We start from the raw sequence: 24,097 nt of genomic DNA, 5'->3' as shown, positions 1-24,097 counted from the left end.
CATATTTAAATACACTATATTCAAAAAAATAAATGAAAATCAACTAAATATAAGAGACCCACCCAACCAACCCTTAATTAAATGGATAATTACCAGTAGGCATCATGGGAGAAATGGGTCTTGAAGACTATGATTCTGTGTACTGGACTTTTCGGTGAATAATTAATGTGAATCTATTCTGTGAATAACAGTCTACTGCCGTAGATTATTAGAAAGCAGTTCATTGTGAACTTTTGACATTCACATGTGGAGTTGTTCTGATAGGACATGTGTCACCTGACATTCTTCTGTCCCTAATTTCATAAGAGTAACTCTTTTTGGGTTTCCATCTCAAGTACTTGTGATTACAAATGTGAAATTTGTTATTTCCTGAACTATTCCTGGAAGGTAAACACAAAAGGTGTCTGAATCCATTTAAAATTAAAAGTGAATATTTGAGAAAAATGTGTACAGTATTCAGCCAGCTCTGATTCTGAATTAAATTTAATGGGTCACATTCACCTTTATCGATTTTTGGAAGAAAAAAAAGAACAATGGAGTGTATAGGGGAAAAGTATACTGGGCCAAAATCTATTTTTAGGGTATGTCTATACTGTAATCACAGGGTGTCGAGAAGACATACCCAGGCTTTAATCTAGCTATCTCTGGTCCCGGAGAAGTGAAGTTGCAGCACATGCGCTCCAGCATACAAGCCTGCCTGGAACCCTTAGAAATTACTTGCCGGGGCTAGCTCACACTGAAGCTTGTGTTGCTGTGGCTAGTTTAAAGCTGGCTAGTTTAAAGTCAGGCATAGGCAAATTCTACTGATTTCCATGGAAGTTGCATGTGGGCAGAATTTAGCACACATTATTTAGAAATTTGACAGCACTGAATTACTCCATTTTGCTATTTACAACACTCCTCCCCCTCCCATTATCATGGAAATGAACTGTATACATGCACATAATACAATACAGCTAAGGAGATTGCAATACCATATATTACGTCTCAGAAATATCATCTCTAAGACTTAATGCATCCAGAAGATAAATCATTGCATTGGTCAATCAGTGCTGGAATACATTAGAATATTGCAACCTGTCAACTTGCTATGGACCAAATATATTGGATTTGTTTTTACAATTTAAGATAAAGACTCAAAATAGAAAATCATAATAACAAATACAGGAGAAAATATCCCATAATATGGGGTAGGATTAATTAATTTTACATATTTTAGAACCTTAGCATTTATGAAGTCAACAATGTGCAGTATGCAGTGACGTAACACCAGACGATTTAAGTATGAATCAAATGTGAATCTGGGTTCAAAATATGTGATATATTTGGTAATTAGATAGAAATGAAATGTATGAACATCTTACTCCTTTATGCTCTACTTGATAAGTTTATGGAGGGGATGGTATGATGAAACTGCCCACAATGGCATGTAGTTGATCTCCAACTGCTAGCAGCAAATATCTCCAATGGCCGGGAGATTAGATGGGGAAGACTCTGAGTTACTACAGAGAATTCTTCCCCAGGTATCTGGCTGCTGGGTCTTAGCCACATGCTCAGGATCTAACTGAATGCCATATTTGGGGTCAGGAAGGAATTTTTTCCCAGGTCAGATGGGCAGAGACCCTGGGGTTTTTTTGCCTTCCTCTGCAGCATGGGGCATGGGCCACTTGCAGGTTTAAACTAGTGTAAATGGTGGATTCTTTCTAACTTGAAATCTTTAAATCATGATCTGAGGACTTCAGTAACTCAGCCAAAGGTTAGGAGTCTATTACAGGCAGGGGTTCTGGAATGGGGTCCCCCTCTCCCCTTTTTAACCAGCCATAAGGATGACTGATGGGAAGAGAGGCAGGGCTCTTGGGGGGAAGGGGTAGCACGGGGTGGAAGGAGGGGTGGTGTGGAGGGTGGGGCCATGATTCTTTTGGGCACTGGTGGCCCCCCCACTGATAGGAAGCTTCCACTGACCCTGATTACAGGAGTGGGTAGGTGAGGTTTTATGGCTTGCAATGTGCAGGAGGTCAGTCTAGATCAGGGGTGACCAACCTGAGCCTGAGAAGGAGCCAGAATTTATCAATGTACATTGCCAAAGAGCCACAGTAATACATCAGCAGCCCCCCATCAGCTCCCTCACCCTGCTTCCAGCGCCTACCACCCACCGGCAGCCCCACCAATCAGTGCCGCCTCCTCCTCCCTCCCCGCACCGCCTGATCAGCTGTTTTGTGGTGTGCAGGAGGCTCTGGGGTGGGGGAGGGGGAAGAGCGAGGGCATGGCAGGCTCAGGGGAGGAGGCGGGAAGGGAGTGGGGGCAGGGCCTGTTGCAGAGCCAGGGGTTGAGCAGTGAGCACCCCTCAGCACATTGGAAAGTTGGCACCTGTAGTTCCAGGTCCGGAGTTGGTGCCTATACAAGGAGTTGCATATTAACTTCTGAAGAGCCGCATGTGGCTCCGGAGCCGCAGGTTGGCCACCCCTGGTCTAGATGATCATGATAGTCCCTTCTGACCTTAAAGTCTATGAGTCTACTTTTGAGGACAGCACTGGAAGGACTGGCATAATCCAACATGACAATGACAATCATTTCTGTGAGGCTGGGAAGTCCAAATCTTTCACCTAGGTTCAGGCCACCAAACATCTGTTTTGGAGATACAGGGATGAGGCATGTTAACTGTTTATCCATGGAGAAATTGGAATAAGTTAGTATGAGTCATTGTTACACAGGGTGAACTCCTGGCTGCATTTGGCACAACTGTTTTGATCTCAGTGGGGCCAGGATTTCATTCACAAACTTGGAATACTGTTTTCTTTATTATCCAAATGCATTTACTTTTCAATTTAAAATAGCATAAGGTTTAAAAAACATAATCCTAAAGGGCCAACAGGATTTCAAAATTTCTTGATACTAGTGCCCAAGACTATTCATGTTGTGGAAGAAATTTCATCTCACTCCCTAGAAACGAAAAAAGCTGCTTTTCATAAATCGTTCATATTACGTAACTGCACAATCCTCTCAACATGGCCTCTTTATTTGCAAACACTTTGCAGCCTGAAGCAGAGCCATGTCAAATTCAAGCACTCTGTTTATAATCAGGACTAATGTTCCTGATATACAAAAGTCACCAACAGACTATTTAGTCTAATATGTTAAAGTCTATAGTCTTTAAAGGATATCTAAAATAAACTGAACAGTTAAGATCTTAAAAAAACCCTAAATATTAAGAAAAAAACACCCTACCAACCCAGGTTAAGGAAACATTTAGGCTGCTTGATTAAGAACTCAAAAATCAGGAATGCCAATATTAGGGTTGCATCCAAAAAACCTTATGTATTATAATGCAGTCTTCACTTTAGCTGCATAGTTGGGAAAGGAGTGAAGTTCTGGCATGGCATCTTTCTAGAAATTTTCCAAAGTGCATAGCAACTCTACCTAACCCCTTTCTACTTTAAAAGGTCTGCAGGGATCAAGCCTAGTGCCCCAGTGGAGTCTGCTTCCGCCTAAGTGCACATCAATACTCTCTTGAGCATTAAATCAGCCATGTATGAATGTCTGTCTCACCTTCTTAAAATACATGCTTTGTGTGTTAGCAAAAATAAGCAACCTGTGATTATCACAGTTGTCAGAACAAAAACAAGTTTTGCCAAAACAGTTGAAGACATAAATACAGTTGTTTCCATGTTAATTTTCAAATTTCTAATCCCAGCTGTAGGAGTGTTCAAAACAGGTAACTAGAGGTTTTTATAATCAGAAACGTATATTCTTTTCCATTCCTGCCATATGCAAAAATGGCTGAACTATTTCTGCTCAATCTTTTCAAAAAAGTTAATCTTTGGACAGACTCCAAGCTTGGAAAATTTCATTCTGAAAAATGAAAATTTCAGCGTTATGAGCAACTATAAACAGGGCATCGGGATTGAAAACATTATGTAGTCAAACTAAAGCTCACAGCATCTCCCATGATAAGGCACAGATGCACATTTAAAAAGTGTTTAAAAGCTTGCAATTTTTATGTAAGATAAGGTTATCTCAGTATTTGAAGTAGCTCACTGTACTGAAGGCCTCATGTACTGTGTGGCAAGATTCTTGAATTCTGCAGCAACCTGGTGAATCATAGATACCTTGGGCCCAGCCTATATTCTTCACTATGGGTAAAATTCATCCCAGTTTGGAGAATCAGCACAAGGGGCCATGCACCACTTAAGTCCCATCTAGGGACTATTTTGACCTCCCTACACAGAAGTAAAATATATGGATAAACCATAGGAAATACCTTGAATACTACAAATACTGAGGTATCTAACAGCAGGTACTTATTTATCCAACGGAATTGGTGACTTTAAGGACACAGTTACACATTTCATATATAAACCTATACCAGGTTCTTAGCACTTTTATGTAATGTTCCAATTTAATACACACAAATAGATTTTATGGTGTTGCCTGGTAGTGACACCATATTTAGGGTTGTGTTATAAAATGGACTTTAAATGAGGGATGTATTTCTGTTTTTTCTCTAAAAATAGGTGGCCTATCAATGTGAAATTTCACTATGACCTTTGAATTTTCTATTCAGTTTTTGCTGGTTTCTCTTTATAAGTTTTTAATAAGAAGTCTTTGAAACTAATGCTATTTTTGTTCTTAAGAACATAAGAATGGCCATACTGGGTCAGACCAAAGGCAGTCTGACCTTTCATTGTTGACTGATATCTTTTAAAAAATATTGTCTCTGCACAACATTTGAGACATCAGTGTATCTTGTGTAGATCTGATGTAACATCTAGGGTTTTTTGGGGGGAAAGTGGATCTCATTTTTACCTGTTATTCATCATAGCTGAAAGTTTATGCACCAGCACCTGGTATGCTTTTCTGTCATATGTTATACTTCTGATGTTTGATGTGCAATACCTGTCATAACCTACCACTGTTGGTTAATCCTTAAAAAAAACCCTAGGAAGTTAATATCCAAAAAACTTTGTTGTGAAGAAGTTATGGTTGCTAGATACACAACATACCTGACATAATCCCATAAAAGCAAGGGCATGAAAAGTTAAGCCACCTACAAGTAGATATCCTCTTCTCCTCCACCCACAGGCACACAGCTTAACTGTATAATACACCACAGATGGCACACCTTGACCTTCACTCTGGCCCCTAAGTATACAGTCTTCCATCATTACCTTTAACAAATCAAACCCTCCTATCCTACCATACCAAACATCCACAATTAATTTTATTGGGAGAAGGTAGTTTGGTAAATGGGTGTGTGTAGAACAGCAGGTTAAGGGCAGTAGAAATAATGGTCTGTGCTATATGGCAGATGTGATAATGTTAAGGATTGTGTGTGGGTAGATGAGCAGAGCGTATGTATCATAAGGTGGTTTAACCTTTCATTGCCTTGCTTTTGTGAGGTTGTGTTAGGTAAGCTATGCTTATGGCAACCCTAAATCTGCTTCACAACAAAGCTTTTTAAATATCTAGAATATTTTTGAGGGAAACAGTAGTAAAATATTTACTAGCTGCATAAAAAGGTTACTACAATTGTGACAGGAAAATGAGGGAATTATGTCAGACAAGAAAAATGTTTTATGAGAAGGGTACTAATGTACAAAGTAATTATAAAAAAACTCATTTTAAAATAAATTCAAATAGAAAACTGGTAAAATTCGGTTGGAGTTTTCTGCAATTTCATATGTGCCATGTTAGATTTTTTTTAAATAGAAAAGTGCCTCTAAGTGTATGTAATAATCGACTGCTTGATTTTGTAAACTAATGCCAGATATTTTAAATAACAGAACTAACTCAGCTAATGGTATTAGTCTAATTCCTAAACAATATCACCACCGTTGGCACCTTGTTGGCAGTCTCAGTAGAGAGGATAAGCATCAGCTACTTTCTCTGGACTTCAGAGTACTAATACTTAGCTCTTATATAGCACTTTCTTGTATGCCCCAGCAGCCTTTGCATGCATGGTGCATGTCTTTTACAGGCAAGAATCACAAATGCTGCCAGGGCTTAGAAGTAGCCTGAGTGACATGCCGAGAACTAACTTGTCAGCCAAATGAGGGAATAAGCTGCGGCTCATAACGGAATGCAGACATGTGTCTTGGTCCACTTTCATCAATTGCTTGTATTCAGAGAGTGAATCAGTCAATCAGACTTGGAGTATAGCTGCCTGCCAGGTTTTGTCCTTTCTTCTCCCCTATTTGCCCCACTCAATAAATAAATAAATAAAATCTCCACAGTGGCAAGAGGATTTGCTGGCTTTCATTCCAGCCCTTCCTATCTGCAGTGTTAGCTAGACTGAGTTTATGGAAAATACATTTAATTATCCCCCCTTTTCCCCCCTTTCATCTTCTTTCTGGTTCCTAGGGGTTCACAAACAAGTGAAGGAACTGGGGAGGTTGCAGGTAGTCAAATTAGAAGGTAGCTATTTAATTATACTGCATAATTATATAAAAATGAGTGAAATGTACATCAGTGAGTGTGGATTGCATAGAGGCCTAATTTTGTGCAGTTTCTCGTGTGACCTTTCTCGATAGTGAGCAAAAGTCACTGATTTTTCCCTTCAGGGTCTACCTGTGCAGTAGCAGTAAGTATAGGGGAGGCAGGAAGCTATCTTTCACACAACTCAGAAGCAAGAGCAACCAGAGGCAGACCAGGGTTCTAGAGAAGCCAATGGGGAGGTTAATGAAGGGAAGCAGGAGCTGCTGGGAGGGAGCTTAGTATGGGAACAGGGATTGGGCAGGAAGGAGGAGAGCCTGGAGGATTGTTGGTGGAGGAATGAGCTGGGGCAGTGGAATCCTGGGGACTGCAGGGTTGCTGGAAATATGAGGGATTCTGTTGCAGCCTTCCTTATTCTGCCCCACTCTCCATTAGCCTACCCACTCCTGACCCCTTCACTATGCTATCCCTTCACACACACACATTTTTACTACCAGGTGCTGTTGCTGGCACTACTTCCTCCTCCCTGGGTCTGATACCAATTGGGGGAGAAGAGTGAGGCGAGACAGAGATAAATTGATAGCAAAAACCTGATTCCAGAGCATATCCCACCAGCTGGGAAGAGGAACTGCAAATGCCTAGTTGAATGCATGAGATGGCAGAGGAGATGCAGACAGGTGTGATAGGGCTTGCGACAGTGTGACTGTCACACACAATGTCTGATGCTTGGCATCCCTTTGGGTTGTTCACTGGGGATTGGGCAGTCACAGGAAGGGGTGAAAGCTGGAAAGGAATCCATACATCTTGCTGTACATAGGGCTTCATAAAATATGGGGCGAGTCATGCTTCATTGCCTTCTTGGCTGAATTTCTAGCTACCCAAGCCTACTTAGAAAATCTGGATGCAGAAGTCAGATAAATGCAATTGTCATTTTCATAGTAATGCAAGCCCAGATCATGCCATTTACAGAACAGTGAATGTAGTACCCTGTGGGTAACATCACCTGTAGTTTCAGAGATCATTATAATAGCCAATGAAATTGTGGCATATTGACCGCTATTATATGACAGGGATACTGACATTTGCCTGCTAGTTTTCAGTCCCCTTCATGCTCTCACTGGAATTTCTTGTAGACCTCCAGTACAGCTGGACAAGCCACTTGTAGCAGTGTGAGGGATTTCACCCTCTCTGATTTCTCTGCATTACCACTTGCTCCCAGGAAAATTCAGAAGTGCTGCAACCATCTCCTCCAGTTCTCTGCCTGGTTCCCTTTTATCCTCAGGGGTTTGGGAGATTTAGCTTACTCCATTTCTGTGAAAGATTCAGTTTTCTTCTGATACCACATAATAAAGACTGGGGTGCTCAGGAGTGCTGGTAAGCAATTGGACTTTATTTCCTGGCCCCAATCACAATCAGAGTGACATAGGTCAGTGCCTCTGTCATGTGGTAGAGATCAGAATCTATTGACTCCTGTGGAAACCATTACAGAAACTGCAATTTGCAATTATCTAATGAAATCTTTAAAAACACTGAGACAGGCAAAAACAAGAACAATAGCCCTGACCAGACTTTAACTCCAGTCAAACTGAAATGGCCACTCATGTAAAGGATATGTTAAATATTTTACAAAACTCATTGTCAGGGTTCCCCCCGACACTCTGAACTCTGGGATACAGATGTGGGGACCTGCATGAAAGATCCCCTAAATTTGTATTCTACCAGCTTAGGTTAACACTTCCCCAAGGCACAAATTCCTTTCCTCATCCTTGGACGGTATTGCTGCCACCACCAAGTGATTTACACAAAAATTCAGGGAAGGGTCACTTGGAATCCCTATCTCCTCAAAATATCCCCCCAGGCCCCTTAACCCCCTTTCCTGGGGAGGCTTGAGAATAATGTACCAACCAATTGCCTTAGCAATGTGAACACAGACCAGACCCTTTGTCTTTAGGACACTGAAAATTAATCAGGTTCTTAAAAGAAGAAGAACTTTATTTATAAATAAAAAAAATAAAAAAATCACACCTGCAAAATCAGGATGGAAGGTAACTTTACAGGGTAATAAAAAGATTTAAAACAGAGGATTCCCCTCTGGGCCAGCTTCACAGTTACAAAAACAGGAATAAAACTACCTCTGTAGCATAGGAAAATTCACAAGCCAAAACAAAAAATAACCTAATGCATTTCCTTGCCTTACTCACAATTTCTGTGGTTTTAGATGGATTATTTCAGGTATATTTTCAGGAGATATTGTACCTGCTTGGTTTCTCTCTCCATCCAGAGAGGGAACAACAAAAGAGAACAACAATAAATACTTTCAAATCTGTGGGGGGAAGGATCTTCTTTCCTCATTGGTCCTTCTGGTCAGGTGCCAACTGGGTTATTTGAACTGCTTAACCCCTTACAGGTAAAGCAATCCAATACAGCTGCCAAGGAGAGATTTTATGCTACTGCATACATAAAGGTTGCTACCCTTCTCCCTATATTTATGGCACCCATAGAAAGAGAATTTCCATCAGAATCTGTAAGTAAACTATTACAAGGTTCTGCATAACATTTTAAATACTATGGCTGGAGCGAAATCTACACTTAAGAGGGAAATCCTATCAGTGTGCAGCACCTGGCAAAGAAGTGCAGGAAGAAGGGAGCCATCCTGTTGGCACAGGGTAAAATGGTTTGGGATAAGCCCCTTCATTTTTTTTTAATTAAAAAAAAAGAAGCAGTGTGTTCTTCTGGCTAACACACGCTACCGAAAGCCACCTACATTCTGAATGGCTAGCCAGTACTATTCCCCACCTGGCAGACCATAACCCTTTGCAGGTATGGTGCACCAGCCTATTAGTAGCCAGTCCTCGTCACTAGTGCTTAGGGCAGAATCATGGTGGACTGCTTTGTGGGGGGTATGGCATGCTTTCTTCTCCCACTAACACACCTGCCTAGCACAGGGCAGGATTTAATCCAACATTTTTGCACAGAAAACATGATGTGCCAAATGAGCTCCACAATGGGTATGCCACTTCCCAGGAGTACTCAGGGGTGTGAGGCAACTTGCTACCACTGGCCCTTAGTGTGAGAAATTACCAGACCTGCAGTTCCCAAAGGAACAGTGCCCTGCAGCTTACTAGTTATACCTTAGAACACAGCTCCACTTAATACATAACGCTTAGATTTATTTATGGAGAAATCAAGTATAAAAAGTTACATATAAAATAAAATCCTAACATGCATTCTACACCCTAAACACAACTCACAAGATGCCCGCTTGTCGAGTAAGGTACTGCAGTCCTTCTTAGAGCACTTTTTAACCGGGATGGCTGAGACTCTTCTTTTATGGCATCAAGTCTGATGGCAATTTGTCTCCCTCAGTGAAGGATGCCAAAGCATCTTTCTGCACCCCAAGATATACCAGACCAGTCCTTGTTCTTCATCTTTAAAACAGGGCCCTACCCCACCTGTTTTACTTCTTAATTTTCCTTATGAAGTTCCCACAATCTCTTCATTAGAATTTGATTCAGTTTGCAAATAGGTCCCCATTGTAACACACACAATACACAATGGTTGGCCAGGGATATAAATGTATCCCATCTCCTGTATAGGGTAACTTCACTGAAGGCACGCTACCTCTGGATGACCTGCCTTTAACTACAAGGCCCTAGGAACATAATTTCCAATATATACATTTCTCCTTACATATTATATGCACATACATTTCACAAAGATTATGGTGATCAGTGTAACACAAGCTTTCAGCAGAAACAATACATGACCCTCTTTAGAGAATTAGAATGTAAATACCAGATTCAGGGGATCCCTGTAAAGATTATGTATCCCTGTGCCCTCTGCCAGTTGGCATAAAGCGATCCTTTGATTACAATAAGTTTAAATTATCTTTTCAACCCTTAAAGTTCTACATTAGAAATTCAGTAATATCTGTAGGTAAAGATGATTGCTTTACAAAAGATCAGCAACTGATTCAAATGCTCATGGACATGAACCAAGGACAGAAATGCACTCACAGAAATTTCTGCAAACTCCCTTATTCCACTTGCATGTTTCCTAAAACATGTTCACAAGCCCATAGCAACAACACAAAGGCTATATTTAAAAGAAGGCTCGTGAGCCTGTTATAAAGACAATAAACAATTTCCTGGGAATGAAAGATCAAAATAAAAATAAGGGAGTCATTACTCTCACATATGAGGGAAATGTGCTCAAAGGATGAACCATGGAGAATCAGAAAGCATCCATGCAAAAGAAGAATGAAAAATATCACAACTCTGATATTATATGCACATACATGCATCCGATGAAGTGAGCTGTAGCTCACGAAAGCTTATGCTCAAATAAATGTGTTAGTCTCTAAGGTGCCACAAGTCCTCCTTTTCTTTTTGTGAATACTGATACTGTGACCTGAAGTAGGAGTGAAACAATCAAAATTCAGAGGGAAATGTTGTGATATCACCATCTGCTCATTTGCACTAAGCCAGATTCCCCTAACACAGACCATCATAATGTCTTATGCATGTTTTTCCACTGAGGACAATGTGTGTAAGTACATAATTGATCTTAACATCAATATCTACTACCATATTCAATGACCAAAGTTAATGAATTCTTGAATTGTTTTAAAGGAGACACTGAAATAGTTTTCCCTTTTTACAGGAGACAGTAATAACCATTACCTTTACTTTTGTCACTTCACTACTTTTTTAATATTTCAGATGAAGTAACATACCATTCAGATTGTGGTAATTCAACAAATAAAAATACAATCATGCTTCTTTTATTTAATTTATTTATTTATATACACACAAAAGTTACCTTGGGGTAAAAAAAGCTGCTAGCAGTTCACACTCTGCTCAGTTGAAGGATGGGGACAAACCTGTACAAAGCCTGGACAAATTCTTTGTTATTGCTAAATTTTCCATGAACCTGCAAAGTGCAAGAGTCTGTGCTCTTGCGAAATACATGCTAAAAACTGAAAATCATGTCAGATGTGATATTTCTTTCACAGCATTTAACATGGATTCTGTATTAAAACTTTCTTTTACCCTTCCACATCCAAGATAAATCTTTTGTTCAGAATTTTTGTTAATATTTCTGTGGTACGTCTTTTCTTAATATTTTAAAGCATGCCTGCAAAACTATTCCTATCAGGGACTGGATGATCAATAGTTAATTTCAGATCTATAGTGTGGGTTTGCACAAAATCATTTTGAATGATTTACTCTCTATCTTAAAGTCAGGAAATGGATTATAGACCTTACAAACTGCTTTAAAATTATCATTATGGTTGTGAATCAATCTGACAAAAGCAAGAAAATTTCATATTAAAACTAAAACACCTGCCCCCAACCAGACACAGTTTGATGAATGTGGACGTTTGTATTTTTCAGTTCAAGGATTATTTATGGTTAGAGGTAGAAAAACATAGTTTCATTTTTTTCAACTGCCATCTAAACTTTTGTCCATTAACAAAAATCTTGCTAGGGATGTGTAACAAATATAGCTACAGCATATATAGCATGAATTTTATTCTTAGATAGCAATGGGCCCTAAAACTGCTATGTGAGAAAAATACAGTGAAAAGAAATTACAGATTAGTCACCTGTGGGTTGTGAGTGTGGGTGTGTGTGCAGTGATACTGTAGGCTAAAACTGTCTTGAACTTTTTGTTGTTTATAATTTACCAAAGGTATGCAGTTGTTTTTATATTATAATGCCAAATATATTCCAAAAATATTAAAATTAAAATGTTAAAACATTAAAAACACAAATCTCCATGCTGCTGACTCACGGAGCTACCTCTCTATTTCAGACCTGTTTTCCTCTGTCCAAATTAAAATCTCAGCCTGGCTCTCCGACATGTTCTTGTGAATGTGTAGCCATCAGCTCAAACTAAACATGGCTGAAACAGAGCTCCTAAGTTCTTTCCCCACCAAGCCCTGCCAGCTACTTCCTTTCTTGATGACTGTGGACAGCACCATCATCCTACTTGTCACTCAGGTCTGTAATTTGGGTGTCATCTTTGACGCAGATCTCTCTCTCAGGCCTCACATCCAGGCCATATCTCATTATAACATCTCTAAGATACAGCCTTTCTTATCCATCCACACAGCTAAAATGCTCATCCAAGCTTTCGTCACCTCATGTCTTGATAAAGGCAACATCCTTTTCTCTGGCCTTGACAAATGCAGTCTTGCCCCACTCATATGCATTCAGAATGCTGCTGCAAATTTTCCTAGCGCCCATCTGGTGATGTTATCCCTCTCTTTGAATCCCTCTCCTAACTCCCCGTTCTCTATTAATCAAACATAAGATACTTTTATTCATTTTCAAGGCCCTTCATGGTCAGTCCCACCCTATTTTCTCTGTCAAGCTATTGGTGCTTACTTCTGATCACCCCATGATGCCAGCCTCCTGTATCCTTTCTCCATTGCTCCCCACATGCTTGGGAGTTGTTCCCCAGGAATATCTGCAAAGCTACCTCATTACCCAACTTCAAATCCCACCTCAAAACTCTTCTTTTCCACAAGACGCACAAAACATTCAACAAAAGTTAGGGTGCTGGTGTACAGTGACAACAATCTGTCATACTGGCCAATATTGACTCACTATTTCCTTGTATTCTTCTGGAGTCCATTGAGGCAGAGACTGTCATTTTATTCCGTATTTTTACAGTACCGAGCACAATGGGGTCCTGGTCCATGACTAGGACTCCTAGGTACTACAGTAATACAAAAATAAATAAATAAATAACGACTGGTCCTCAAAAAGGACACACAGCTTGAATTTACTAGAGAGCAAATCTATTACTGAGTTAAATCAAATACTGCTGCCCTTTCAAAACGGTAATTTTTTTTTTAAATGTGGGTCTTTTTGCTTGTTTTAGATATTTGCTAATAAATATGTGGCAACACTTGTTCAGGATAAATTAGCATGGCTTTACTGCAGAGGTGGGCAAACTATGCGAATCCGGCCCCTCGAGGCTTTGGATCGGGCCTGTGGGATTGCCACCCCCGGGGAGCCCCGCTGCTCCGGGGAGCAGCCACACCATGGCCCTGCAGCCCCTGGGGGTGGGGGTGGGAAGGCAGAGAGCTCCGCACGCTGCTCTTGCCTGTGGGTACCTCCCGCAAAGCTCCCATTGGCCAGGAACTGGTTACCGCAGCCAATGGGAGCTTTGGGGGAGGTACCCACAGGCGAGGGAAACTCGCGGAGCCCTCTGTGCCCCCCCACTCCCAGGGGCCGTGCAGGGACCTGATGCCAACCGCTTCCTGGAGTGGCTGGGCATGGGGCTGGGGTAGGCAGGGAGCCTGCAGTGGCCCCGCTGCACTCTGTTGTCGCTCCAGAGCTGCTGTAGGTAAGTGGCACAGGGCTGGAGCCTGAACCCCTCCTGCACCCGGCACCCCAACTCCCTTCCCTGAGCCCCTGTCACATCCCACACCCCTCCTGCACCCCAACTCCCTGCCAAGCCTCCTGCTGCACCCTGCACCCCAACCCCCTGCCGTGAGCCCCCTGCCTGCACCTTGCACCCCAACCCCCTGCCCTGAGCCCTCTACCTGCACCTTGTACCCCTCCTGCTCCTCAACCCCCTGCCCTGAGCCCCCTGCCTGCACCCTACACCCCTCCTGCACCCCAACTCCCTGTCCTGAGCGACCTGCTGCATCCCGCACCCCTCCTGCACCTCAACCCCCTTACCTGAGCTCCCTCCTGCACACCGCACCCCCTCCCACACTCTGCAATCCACCCCTGCACCCTGACTCTGCAAGCAATTTTCCCACACAGATGTGGCTCTTGGGCCAAAAAGTTTGCCCACCCCTGCTTTACTGTATACCATTACCATATAAAAAGCTTCATGTGATTTGAAGTTTGATCTACTATAACCTTTTTTTAGAATATATATTTATCATTATACTTTACTATTAAACCTTTCCCATGTTTGCTTTTAGGAAATACAAGAACTCTTGAAGCCATCTCTGACAATGTACACTCTTTTCTGGTGTTCCAAAGCCCTGTTTCTATTGATGTTTTGCAGGTAAGAAAGCTAAACTGTTGGTATCCCTTTGATATCTGTGGATAATATAGTTGGGTGTCATAAATATAAAGGGAAGGGTAAACACCTTTAAATCCCTCCTGGCCAGAGGAAAAACCCTTTCACCTGTAAAGGGTTAAGAAGCTAAAATAACCTCCCTGGCACCTGACCAAAATGACCAATGAGGAGACAAGATACTTTCAAAGCTGGAGGGGGGGACGAAAAAGGGCTTTCTCTGTCTGCGTGATGCTTTTGCCAGGACCAGAGCAGGAATGCAGGTCAGAACTCCTGTAAAGAGTTAGTAAGCAATCTAGTTAGATATGCGTTAGATTCTGTTTTGTTTAAATGGCTGATCAAATAAGTTGTGCTGAATGGAATGTATATTCCTGTTTTTGTGTCTTTTTGTAACTTAAGTTACTTTGTAACTGTAACTAACTTGTAACTTTTTGTAACTTTGTAACGTAATCCCTAGAGGGATTCTCTATGTTTTGAATCTGATTACCCTGTAAGGTATTTACCATCCTGATTTTACAGAGGTGATTCTTTTACTTTTTCTTTAATTAAAAGTCTTCTTTTAAGAACCTGATTGCTTTTTATTGTTCTTAAGATCCAAAGGTTTGGGTCTGTGTTCAGCTATGCAAATTGGTAAGGATTTTTATCAAGCCTTTCCCAGGAAAGGAGGTGTAGTGCTTGAGGGAATATTTTCGGTGGGAGACATTTCCAAGTGGGCACTTCCCCTGTTCTTTGTGTAACACTTTGATGGTGCCAGCGTTTAACCTAAGCTGGTAAGAATAAGCTTAGGGGGTCTTTCATGCAGGTTCCCACATCTGTACCCTAGAGTTCAGAGTGGGGAGGGAACCTTGACAGCTGGTTAAAGGCCTTCTGACACTCTTCGGTCCACTGAACGGCATTTGGCTGTTTCTTTTTGGTTAGGTCTGTCAGTGGAGCGGCGATTTGGCTGTATTGCGGTACAAATCGTCTGTAATATCCGGCCAAACCGAAGGATTGGACCTGTTTCTTTGACTTTGGGACAGGCCACTTTTGGATAGCATCCACTTTGGTCTGTAGGGGGTTGATAGTTCCTTGACCCACCTGGTGTGCAAGGTAAGTCACTCTGTTTAGGCCTATTTGACACTTCTTAGCCTTAACAGTTAGTTGTGCCTCCCTTATGCACTCGAAGACTTTTTGTAGAAGTTCTAGGTGTTCTGCCCAGGAATCCGAAAATATGGCCACATCGTCAAGGTAGGCGACTGCATATTCTCCTAATCCCGCTAGGAGACCATCTACAAGTCTTTGGAAGGTGGCGGGTGCATTCCGCAGCCCGAAAGGGAGTACATTAAAATTCATACAGCCCGAGATGTGTGGTGAAGGCTGACCTTTCCTTGGTGGATTCATCTAGTAGTACCTGCCAGTACCCCTTGGTTAAGTCCAAGGTAGAGATGAACTGGGCCCGTCCCAGTTTCTCTAATAGTTCATCTGTGCATGGCATTGGATAGTTGTCTGGGCGAGTTACAGCATTTAGCTTATGGTAGTCCATGCAGAAACGTATCACCCCATCTGGTTTGGGAACTAGAACCACTGGAGATGCCCATGCACTGCCAGAGGGGCGGATTACCCCCATCTGTAGCATATTCTGGATCTCCCGTTCTATAGCAGTTTTAGCTTGAGGAGATACCCGGTAAGGTTGGACTTTAATTGGGTGAGCATTACCTGTGTCAATGGAGTAGTATGCCCGTTCAGTCAGTCCCAGGGTGGCTGAGAACGTTGGCGCGTAGCTAGTGCACAGCTCCTTGATCTGCTGTCACTGCATATGCCCAAGGGTCATGGAGAGGTTCACCTCTTCCACACCACCAGCACTTTTCCCTTTGTAGTAGACACCTTCAGGCCACTCAGAGTCATCTCCTTCCTGGGCTATAAACTGACAAACCTTTAATTCTCTGGAATAAAAGGGCTTCAGAGAATTAATATGGTACACCCTAGGCTTTCAGTTGGAGGTGGGGAATGCTATGAGATAATTAACAGCTCCCAGGTGCTCCTGGACCGTGAATGGCCCTTCCCACGATGCTTCCATTTTATGGGCCTGGAGCGCCTTCAAGACCATGACCTGGTCCCCTACTTTGAAGGAACACTCTCTGGCATGTTTATCATACCAGGCTTTTTGCTCTTTTTGAGCATCCTGTAGGTTTTCTTTAGCAAGAGCTAAAGAGGTTCGGAGGGTGTTTTGTAGCTTGGTTACAAAGTCCAGAATGTTAGTTCCTGGAGAAGGTGTAAACCCCTCCCATTGTTGTTTCACCAACTGTAATGGCCCCTTAACCTCATGGGCATATACAAGTTCAAATGGTGAAAACCCTAAACTGGGATGTGACACAGCTCTGTAGGCAAACAGCAACTGCTGCAACACTAGGTCCCAATCACTGGAGTGCTCATTTACGAATCATGGCCCCCAAAGTTCCATTAAATTTCTCCACCAGGCCATTTGTTTGATGATGGTAAGGGGTGGCAAAATCCATGAAAGTCAGTATGTACTGCTTTCCTCTGGGTGTCTATTTGAGAAAAGGACCCAGAATATCCACAGCTACTCGCTGAAATGGAACCTCAATGATGGGGAGTGGCTGGAGAGGGGCTTTGACCTGGTCTTGGGATTTTCCCACTCTTTGGCATACCTCACAAGACCGGACATAGGTAGAAACATCCTTGCCCATTCCCTCCCAGTGGAATGACCTCCCCAAACGGTCTTTGGTCCTGTTCACCCCAGCATGGCCACTAGGATGATCGTGGGCTAAGCTCAAGAGCTTTACCCGGTACTTAGTTGGAACTACCAACTGACTCTGAGGATGCCAGTCTTCCTGGTGTCCACCAGAAAGAGTTTCCTTGTATAAAAGTCCTCTTTCTACAACAAACCTGGATCGATTAGAATAGCTGAGAGGCGGTGGGTTGCTCCGTGCCGCCGTCCAAGCTCTCTGGAGGTTTTCATCTGCTTCCTGTTCAGTCTGGAACCGTTCCCTTGTTGCTGGAGACATCAGTTCCTCTTTGGATTGTGGCCCGAGGCTTGGTCCCTCTGGAAGTGATGTAGGGGATGGGGCTGTTTCCGTTGACTGTGAACCACTCTCCGCTGGTGCACTATGTTGAGGTTCAGGCTCTGGCTGAGCCTCTTGTGTAGGGTTATGGGCTGCTGCCAGTTCAGGTTTGGTGGGGCCCTCTGATGTTGGGGTTGCAAGTACTGGATTCAGTGCTGGCAATGGGTCTGGTGCTGGTTGTTCCGCTGGTTCCGGTTCTGGGGCTGGCTCTGTCTGGGTCTTTGGGACTGGATTCACTATTGCTGTTGCTGAAGTTGGCATGGGGTCCAGTTCCATTACCTCTGACCAGGTCCTGGTAGAAGTTTCTGGAACAGAGCTAGGCGTGACAGCTTGCTTAGCCTGGCTGCGGGTGACCATTCCCACCCTCTTGGCTAGCTTCACCTGATTGGCCAAGTCTTCTCCCAACAGCATGGGGATGGGATAATCATCACAGACTGCAAAAGTCCACTTTCCTGACCAGCCCTTGTACTGGACAGGCAACTTGGCTGTAGGCAAATTGAAAGAGTTGGACTTGAAGGGTTGAATTGTCACTTGGATCTCTGGGGTCCACTAAGGAAGCATGGATAGCCAACACTTGTGCTCCGGTGTCCCTCCACGCAGTGACCTTCTTCCCGCCCACACTCACAGTTTCCCTCCGCTCTGAGGGTATCTGGGAGGTATCTGGGCCTGAGGACCTCTAGTGTGATTCTGGTGCAATGAACTGTAATCTGTTGGGGTTCTTGGGGCAGTTGGCCTTACATGCCCCGGCTCGTTACATTTAAAAGATCGTCCAGCTGACGGGTCACTAGGGTGAGGTGGGTTGCTGGAGAGCAGTGTGGCAGGACGATAAGGTGTCTGGAGTATTCCTTGGTGTGTAGTTGGGGCCTTGGGCTGCCCCCGGTAGTAGGGTGTGGTCTGAGGGTGTCCCTTCTGGTATCCGCTCCAACTGTGACCAGGGTTGTTCCTCTCTCCTCCGTCCACCCGTTTTGTTCCGGCTTGCCCCGCCTCTCTGGTGGTCTGTGACTGCTCGTACTGATCAGCATAAGAAGCAAGACTTTCTGCTGAGTCCATTTCCTTATCCCATAAACACTGTTTTATTTCCTCCTTGGACATATTCAGGAATTGCTCCTGAGCTATCAAATCACACATTCCGTCAAAGCTAGTGACACCCTTTCCTTGGACCCATTTGTCTAACAGATCCTTCATCTGGTTTAGATAAGCCACATTATTTAGTCCAGGCCCTCTCTTAAGGGTTCGAAATTTTACTCTCTAGTCAGAACATTATTTTTTGCCCAAGTAACAAACGCACCTGAGAGCCTGCAAAGAAGAAGTTTAAAGGAACACATTGGATTTACCAGCTGAATCTTACCTCACTATTACAGAAATAAGCCCACTTCAGCTAGGAGCAGTGGAAATATAGAGCTGAACTCACCCTTGGTGTAACTTCATTGTTTTCAGTGATCCATAATATTTTATATTAAGTATACTGTTGATCAGTCAAACTTGTTCAGAAATAAAGTGGACATGAACTTTGCTAAGTGATATTATTTGATTACTATTATTATTTATGGAAAGTGAACACTGTGCTAGGTGATATACGAATATGAAATATATATGGACACATGGTCCCTGCCTGAAGCATAATACAGTTTATTTCAGACAAAGCAGTTCAGCCACACATAGTACAACAGGTGATGGTACAAGCTTGAGGTACTATTAGAAGTACTGGGTGCAGGCAGGTCTAGGCCTGCCAATGACTAAAGATCCCGCCCTCAACTAAGGGGGTGGAACCACTAAGTGCAGGCTCCATTTGATTACAGGAAACAAAGGAAAACACAGGCACAGGAGTGAGGACAAAAGAGTCAGTGGACACTGCCCAGAGGAACTCTGCCTTGAGATGTGAGTGGAGAAGGGACCAAAAATAGCTCCCATAGTTGCAGAGCACCCCCTCAAGTTTCCTCCTCCTGGCGTGATGGATGACCATCTTGGCCAGTGCTAGGAAAAGAGATTGATGAGGAGGTCCTGTGACTCTGTGCGACCATGGATGGGGTGTGCACAGATCAGGAGGTGTGTGGAGAAGTGCAGCCGGAACCTCAGTAAGAGGTTCTGAAGGAGCCAAAAGAGGGCCTGTAACCTGACACACCCTACACAGAAGTGTGCCAGGGTCTCCCTCTCACTGTGGAAGGGCCAGGTGTCAGGAGTGTGTGAACACCCCTACAAACTTGAATCATCTTGATCTGATCACCACTGAAAGACTTTAGGGAAGGAGTTTGAAAACATTTTTCCTGGGTTACAGTATGTTTGTGAAATCCAGTTCCCTTTGTGACTCCCTTAACTAATGGGCCAAATTCTGACCTTTTAAACGTGTGTAATTCTGCTGAAATCAATAGGGTTGCAAGGATATAACTTTTCAAAAACAAAGACAAAAAGCACTCTTAAAAAAACATTAAAGAACAAAATAATTTTGAAGAGGTCTGTGACAGGTTGCCCTCCTTCTGGGGTACCACCTGATGTACTCGGACACCACTGAGCCCGCATGTTCCACCAGCCTTGGTTTCTTTACCCTGTCTTGCTAAGCCAGGCCCACAAGCCTCCTCTAGCACACACACAGGTAGGGACACATCCAGCTGCAGAAAGACATAGAAACTGAAATCAGTACTGCATGGGAAAGCTTTTAGCTAAGGAATTGTCCAGCACTCAAGTGCACTTCCCCTCTGGAGAGTAAACCCAAAATTGTATTGTCTTGCACTGCACAGAGAACTTTTTTCAGAGTAACAGCCGTGTTAGTCTGTATTCGCAAAAAGAAAAGGAGTACTTGTGGCACCTTAGAGACTAACCAATTTATTTGAGCATAAGCTTTCGTGAGCTACAGCTCACTTCATCGGATGCATACTGTGGAAGATACAGAAGATGTTTTTATACACACAGACCATGAAAAATGGGTGTTTATCACTACAAAAGGTTTTCTCTCCCCCCACCCCACTCTCCTGCTGGTAATAGCTTATCTAAAGTGACCACTCTCCTTACAATGTGTATGATAATCAAGGTGGGCCATTTCCAGCACAAATCCAGGTTTCATCTTCTGTATTTTCCACAGTATGCATCTGATTAAATGAGCTGTAGCTCACGAACGCTTATGCTCAAATAATAAGGAGAGTGATCACTTTAGATAAGCTATTACCAACAGGAGAGTGGGGTGGGGGGGCGTGGGGGGGGAGAAAACCTGGATTTGTGCTGGAAATGGCCCACCTTGATTATCATACACATTGTAAGGAGAGGTTTCAGAGTAACAGCCGTGTTAGTCTGTATTCACAAAAAGAAAAGGAGTACTTGTGGCACCTTAGAGACCTTATTTGAGCATAAGCTTTGTGCTGGAAATGGCCCACCTTGATTATCATACACATTGTAAGGAGAGTGATCACTTTAGATAAGCTATTACCAGCAGGAGTGTGGGGTGGGGGGAGAGAAAACCTTTTGTAGTGATAAACACCCATTTTTTCATGGTCTGTATGTATAAAAACATCTTCTGTATTTTCCACAGTATGCATCCGATGAAGTGAGCTGTAGCTCACGAAAGCTTATGCTCAAATAAATTGGTTAGTCTCTAAGGTGCCACAAGTACTCCTTTTCTTTTTGCACAGAGAACTGTACAGTGTAAGCTAATTGAAATTCTCCCTCTCCCTTAATGTGGAGAGATATGCACAGCTTTTTGCACCCCCCACAGTTATGAATTACACAAACTGGGTTTAAAACAAAAAGAAGTTTATTAAGTACAAGAGGTAGATTTTAAGTTGTTATAAGGGATAGCCAACAGATCAAAGCAGATTACCTTAGTAAATAAACAAAAACTGCAAACTGAGTTTAACACACTAGATAAGTAGGATGTAAATTAGCAAATTCTCACTCTGAATGATAAACAGGCTGGCAGACTCTTAAGACACAAGTTGCTTTGGCTTTCCCAGGTTTTCATACCACAGGCTAAAGATCCTCACTTTCCACTTCAGTCCTTGCCCCTCAGGTGTTTCCAGGTGTGTTGTTGCAGGGAGAGTGAGGTTCCATGATGATGTCATTGTCCCACTTTTATATCTTCTTTCCACTTGCTGGAAAGCGCTTTTGCTGTGGTCTGGTTCAAACAGGTCCCAGTGTGTAGTGCTATCTCTGAGAGGTTTCTGTTGTACACAGTTCCTGGGGTAATCCTTGGGCTTGTGTGCATTTCCTCAATAAGCCATTAACATTGTTGCCTTTTTACTTTGGGGACTGTTTCTGTGGCCTGCTGACTATGCTTGCTGGTCCCTAAGTGAACCACACTATACAGAAACTTGATTATTCTGGAGCCAGTTGCATGGAAAGTTTTACCCATACTGCTTAATTGCGCCCACTATTTTACTATCAAATATTTTCTCTGAGATTAGTATGTTGTGGACTTTAATCAGGAACTCCTTTCTGTTTGCCCTTTTGTTTCATAATACCATGTATTTATAGATGAAATCTCTCTAAGAAATTGGGAGATTAATTGATTATCCTGATAGAATACTCTTTTGCAAATAAATCTGAGAATAATTTGGCCATTGAGTTTTTTCTGTTGATTGTTGGCTCAAAGTATCGAACAATGAGAGTTTTATAAGATTAAGGAAGGACTGTTGGATTGGGTTTTCAGGAACTGATCCAACTACCTTCTGTGAAATATTAACAGCCTTCACCTGGATTTGAGGGCATTTACCATATTTCATCATTGGGTTTTTAATAAGGAAAGAATTAACATACATATTAAATTATTGATAGACTGAAGTAACAGAGAGTTTCATTTCAATTGCTGGTATATTTCAAAGTATTATTATTTTTCTGTGTAGAAGCTTCTGTGGTTTGTTAAATATAGAATGTTTTAAAATATGCATTATACACCTGACAGACCAGAACAAATAGGCATTCCAGTCTATTGGATAAATACATATTCATAATTTTTCTAAAACACATTCTCTAGACAGTAGCCTGAGACAGCTGTTTCAAAGTAATTTTCTATTATGATGAGTGCTAATGCATTTTGGATAAATTCCTTAAGAACATTTAGGAACAAAACTTACTTTAGGAGGTAGATGTGTTTAAAAATTAAGTACCAAGGCAAAGGAAACTCAGGTACATATGTGGAGGAGATGCGTAAGGGAAAAGCAAAAAGTTCGTGGCTTTTTAAAATTCCCTTTGTTATAGCTGTACAAGATGCCCTATCGCAGTAATTACTCCTGCTCCTTTTGAGGTGGCGTAAAGAAGGAAATACACAGCATCCCTATTACAGAATAGGACTACTTGGTAGGCTCAGATTTTTGGCCCCAAAGGCAACATGGTACTTAAGCAAGGAGCCTAATTTTAAACTCTTAAGTTGGACTGTTAGCTATATGCTTAAATATCTTGCTGAATCAGGGCCTTATTTAACTTGTGTTTTGGAAACTCAAGAGTTAGTGCTATTCTGCTTATGGAAGAGGTGTAATGTACCCTCTCCAGCCACCTGAATACAATGGGTTGTCCTAATGCACAAATGATTGAGGTCTTGTGGACTGAATAGGACCCTTAGTTATTATTTAATCAAAGACAAGAGGAATGAGGTTGCACATTAGAAGCTCATTACATAAATCCAGAATTATCCTGGAATAGCATAGAGCTGGGTGGTAATTAAAATAATTCAAAGAAATGGTTTCAAAACACCAATTACTTAATGGACATACACACCATGCAACAGCTTATGTAAGTTATAACAAAGTTGACACTCCAGACCACTGAAATACAATCGGCAATCAGATGTTGATCAGAAGAACGATGTTGTGTGATGTGATGAAAAAGAATGTTGTCTGGCAATTTCCCTGTTTTTTTTATAACAACATGAAATATATTCATCCACAGCCCATTAAAACTATGTGGTTAAATTCGTGCAACTCACTGGCTATTTAGCTGTAATTATGTGTTACTGGGTGAGAGACAGAAAAACTACTGCAAGCATGGCCTCCATGTAACAGATTAAAAGGTGATACTTATACGGCAAGTAATTATACTACATTTCATTCATATTTAAAATATACACTTGACTTAAAGGTTCTTTCTTCTTTAGAAGATCATTAATCTTACAGTGAACAAACTATCTAATTGTGGCCAAGTATTGTTAAAAGAGCATACTTAAAAGAAAATGGAGAAAATCCGTGAAATACCTTTGCCTAATAAATCAATTTCCAGAGACAGAAGAATTCATATAGTCTATGTGATTCTAGGAGAAAGAACTTTACAACTGACAGTGAAATATAGCTACCTCCCAGCAAAGATTGTGAGGAGAAATACACTTGCCCAGTGTCACACAGTAGGACAGTGGCAAACTGGGGAATAAAACAACAGTCTCCTGATTTCCAGTCTTGTATCCAATCCATGGGACTCCCACCCACATCTCTACATAAACCTCTACTATCAAGTCACTGGAATAATCATGTTATACCACTAGTTTTATTTGTTTTACTTTCCTATATTGTACTCATAGCAAGTTTGTGTTGCTGTACACTGTAATTCTACTTGATTTACTCAACATATTTATTTCTCTCTCTCTT

General features: G+C 42.1%; 1 protein-coding gene across 1 annotated transcript in view; it reads left to right on the top strand.

Annotated features, from left to right (window-relative positions):
* The first annotated feature begins 14,388 nt into the window (after nucleotides 1-14,388).
* LOC125639875 (gamma-aminobutyric acid receptor subunit pi-like) overlaps nucleotides 14,389-24,097 on the top strand; it is a 52,333-nt gene continuing 42,624 nt past the window's right edge. The window contains exon 1 of the mRNA XM_048857648.2: nucleotides 14,389-14,463. Coding sequence (XP_048713605.1) covers nucleotides 14,411-14,463 — 53 coding nt within the window. The 5' untranslated portion in view covers nucleotides 14,389-14,410. The remainder of the gene's footprint in view (nucleotides 14,464-24,097) is intronic.

This window comes from Caretta caretta, chromosome 7 (genome assembly GCF_965140235.1).
Source record: "Caretta caretta isolate rCarCar2 chromosome 7, rCarCar1.hap1, whole genome shotgun sequence".
In the NCBI taxonomy this organism is placed as follows: Eukaryota; Metazoa; Chordata; order Testudines; family Cheloniidae; genus Caretta; species Caretta caretta.
The sequence above is the reverse complement of the archived record's forward strand: the minus strand, read 5'-3'. Positions and strand labels throughout refer to the sequence as shown.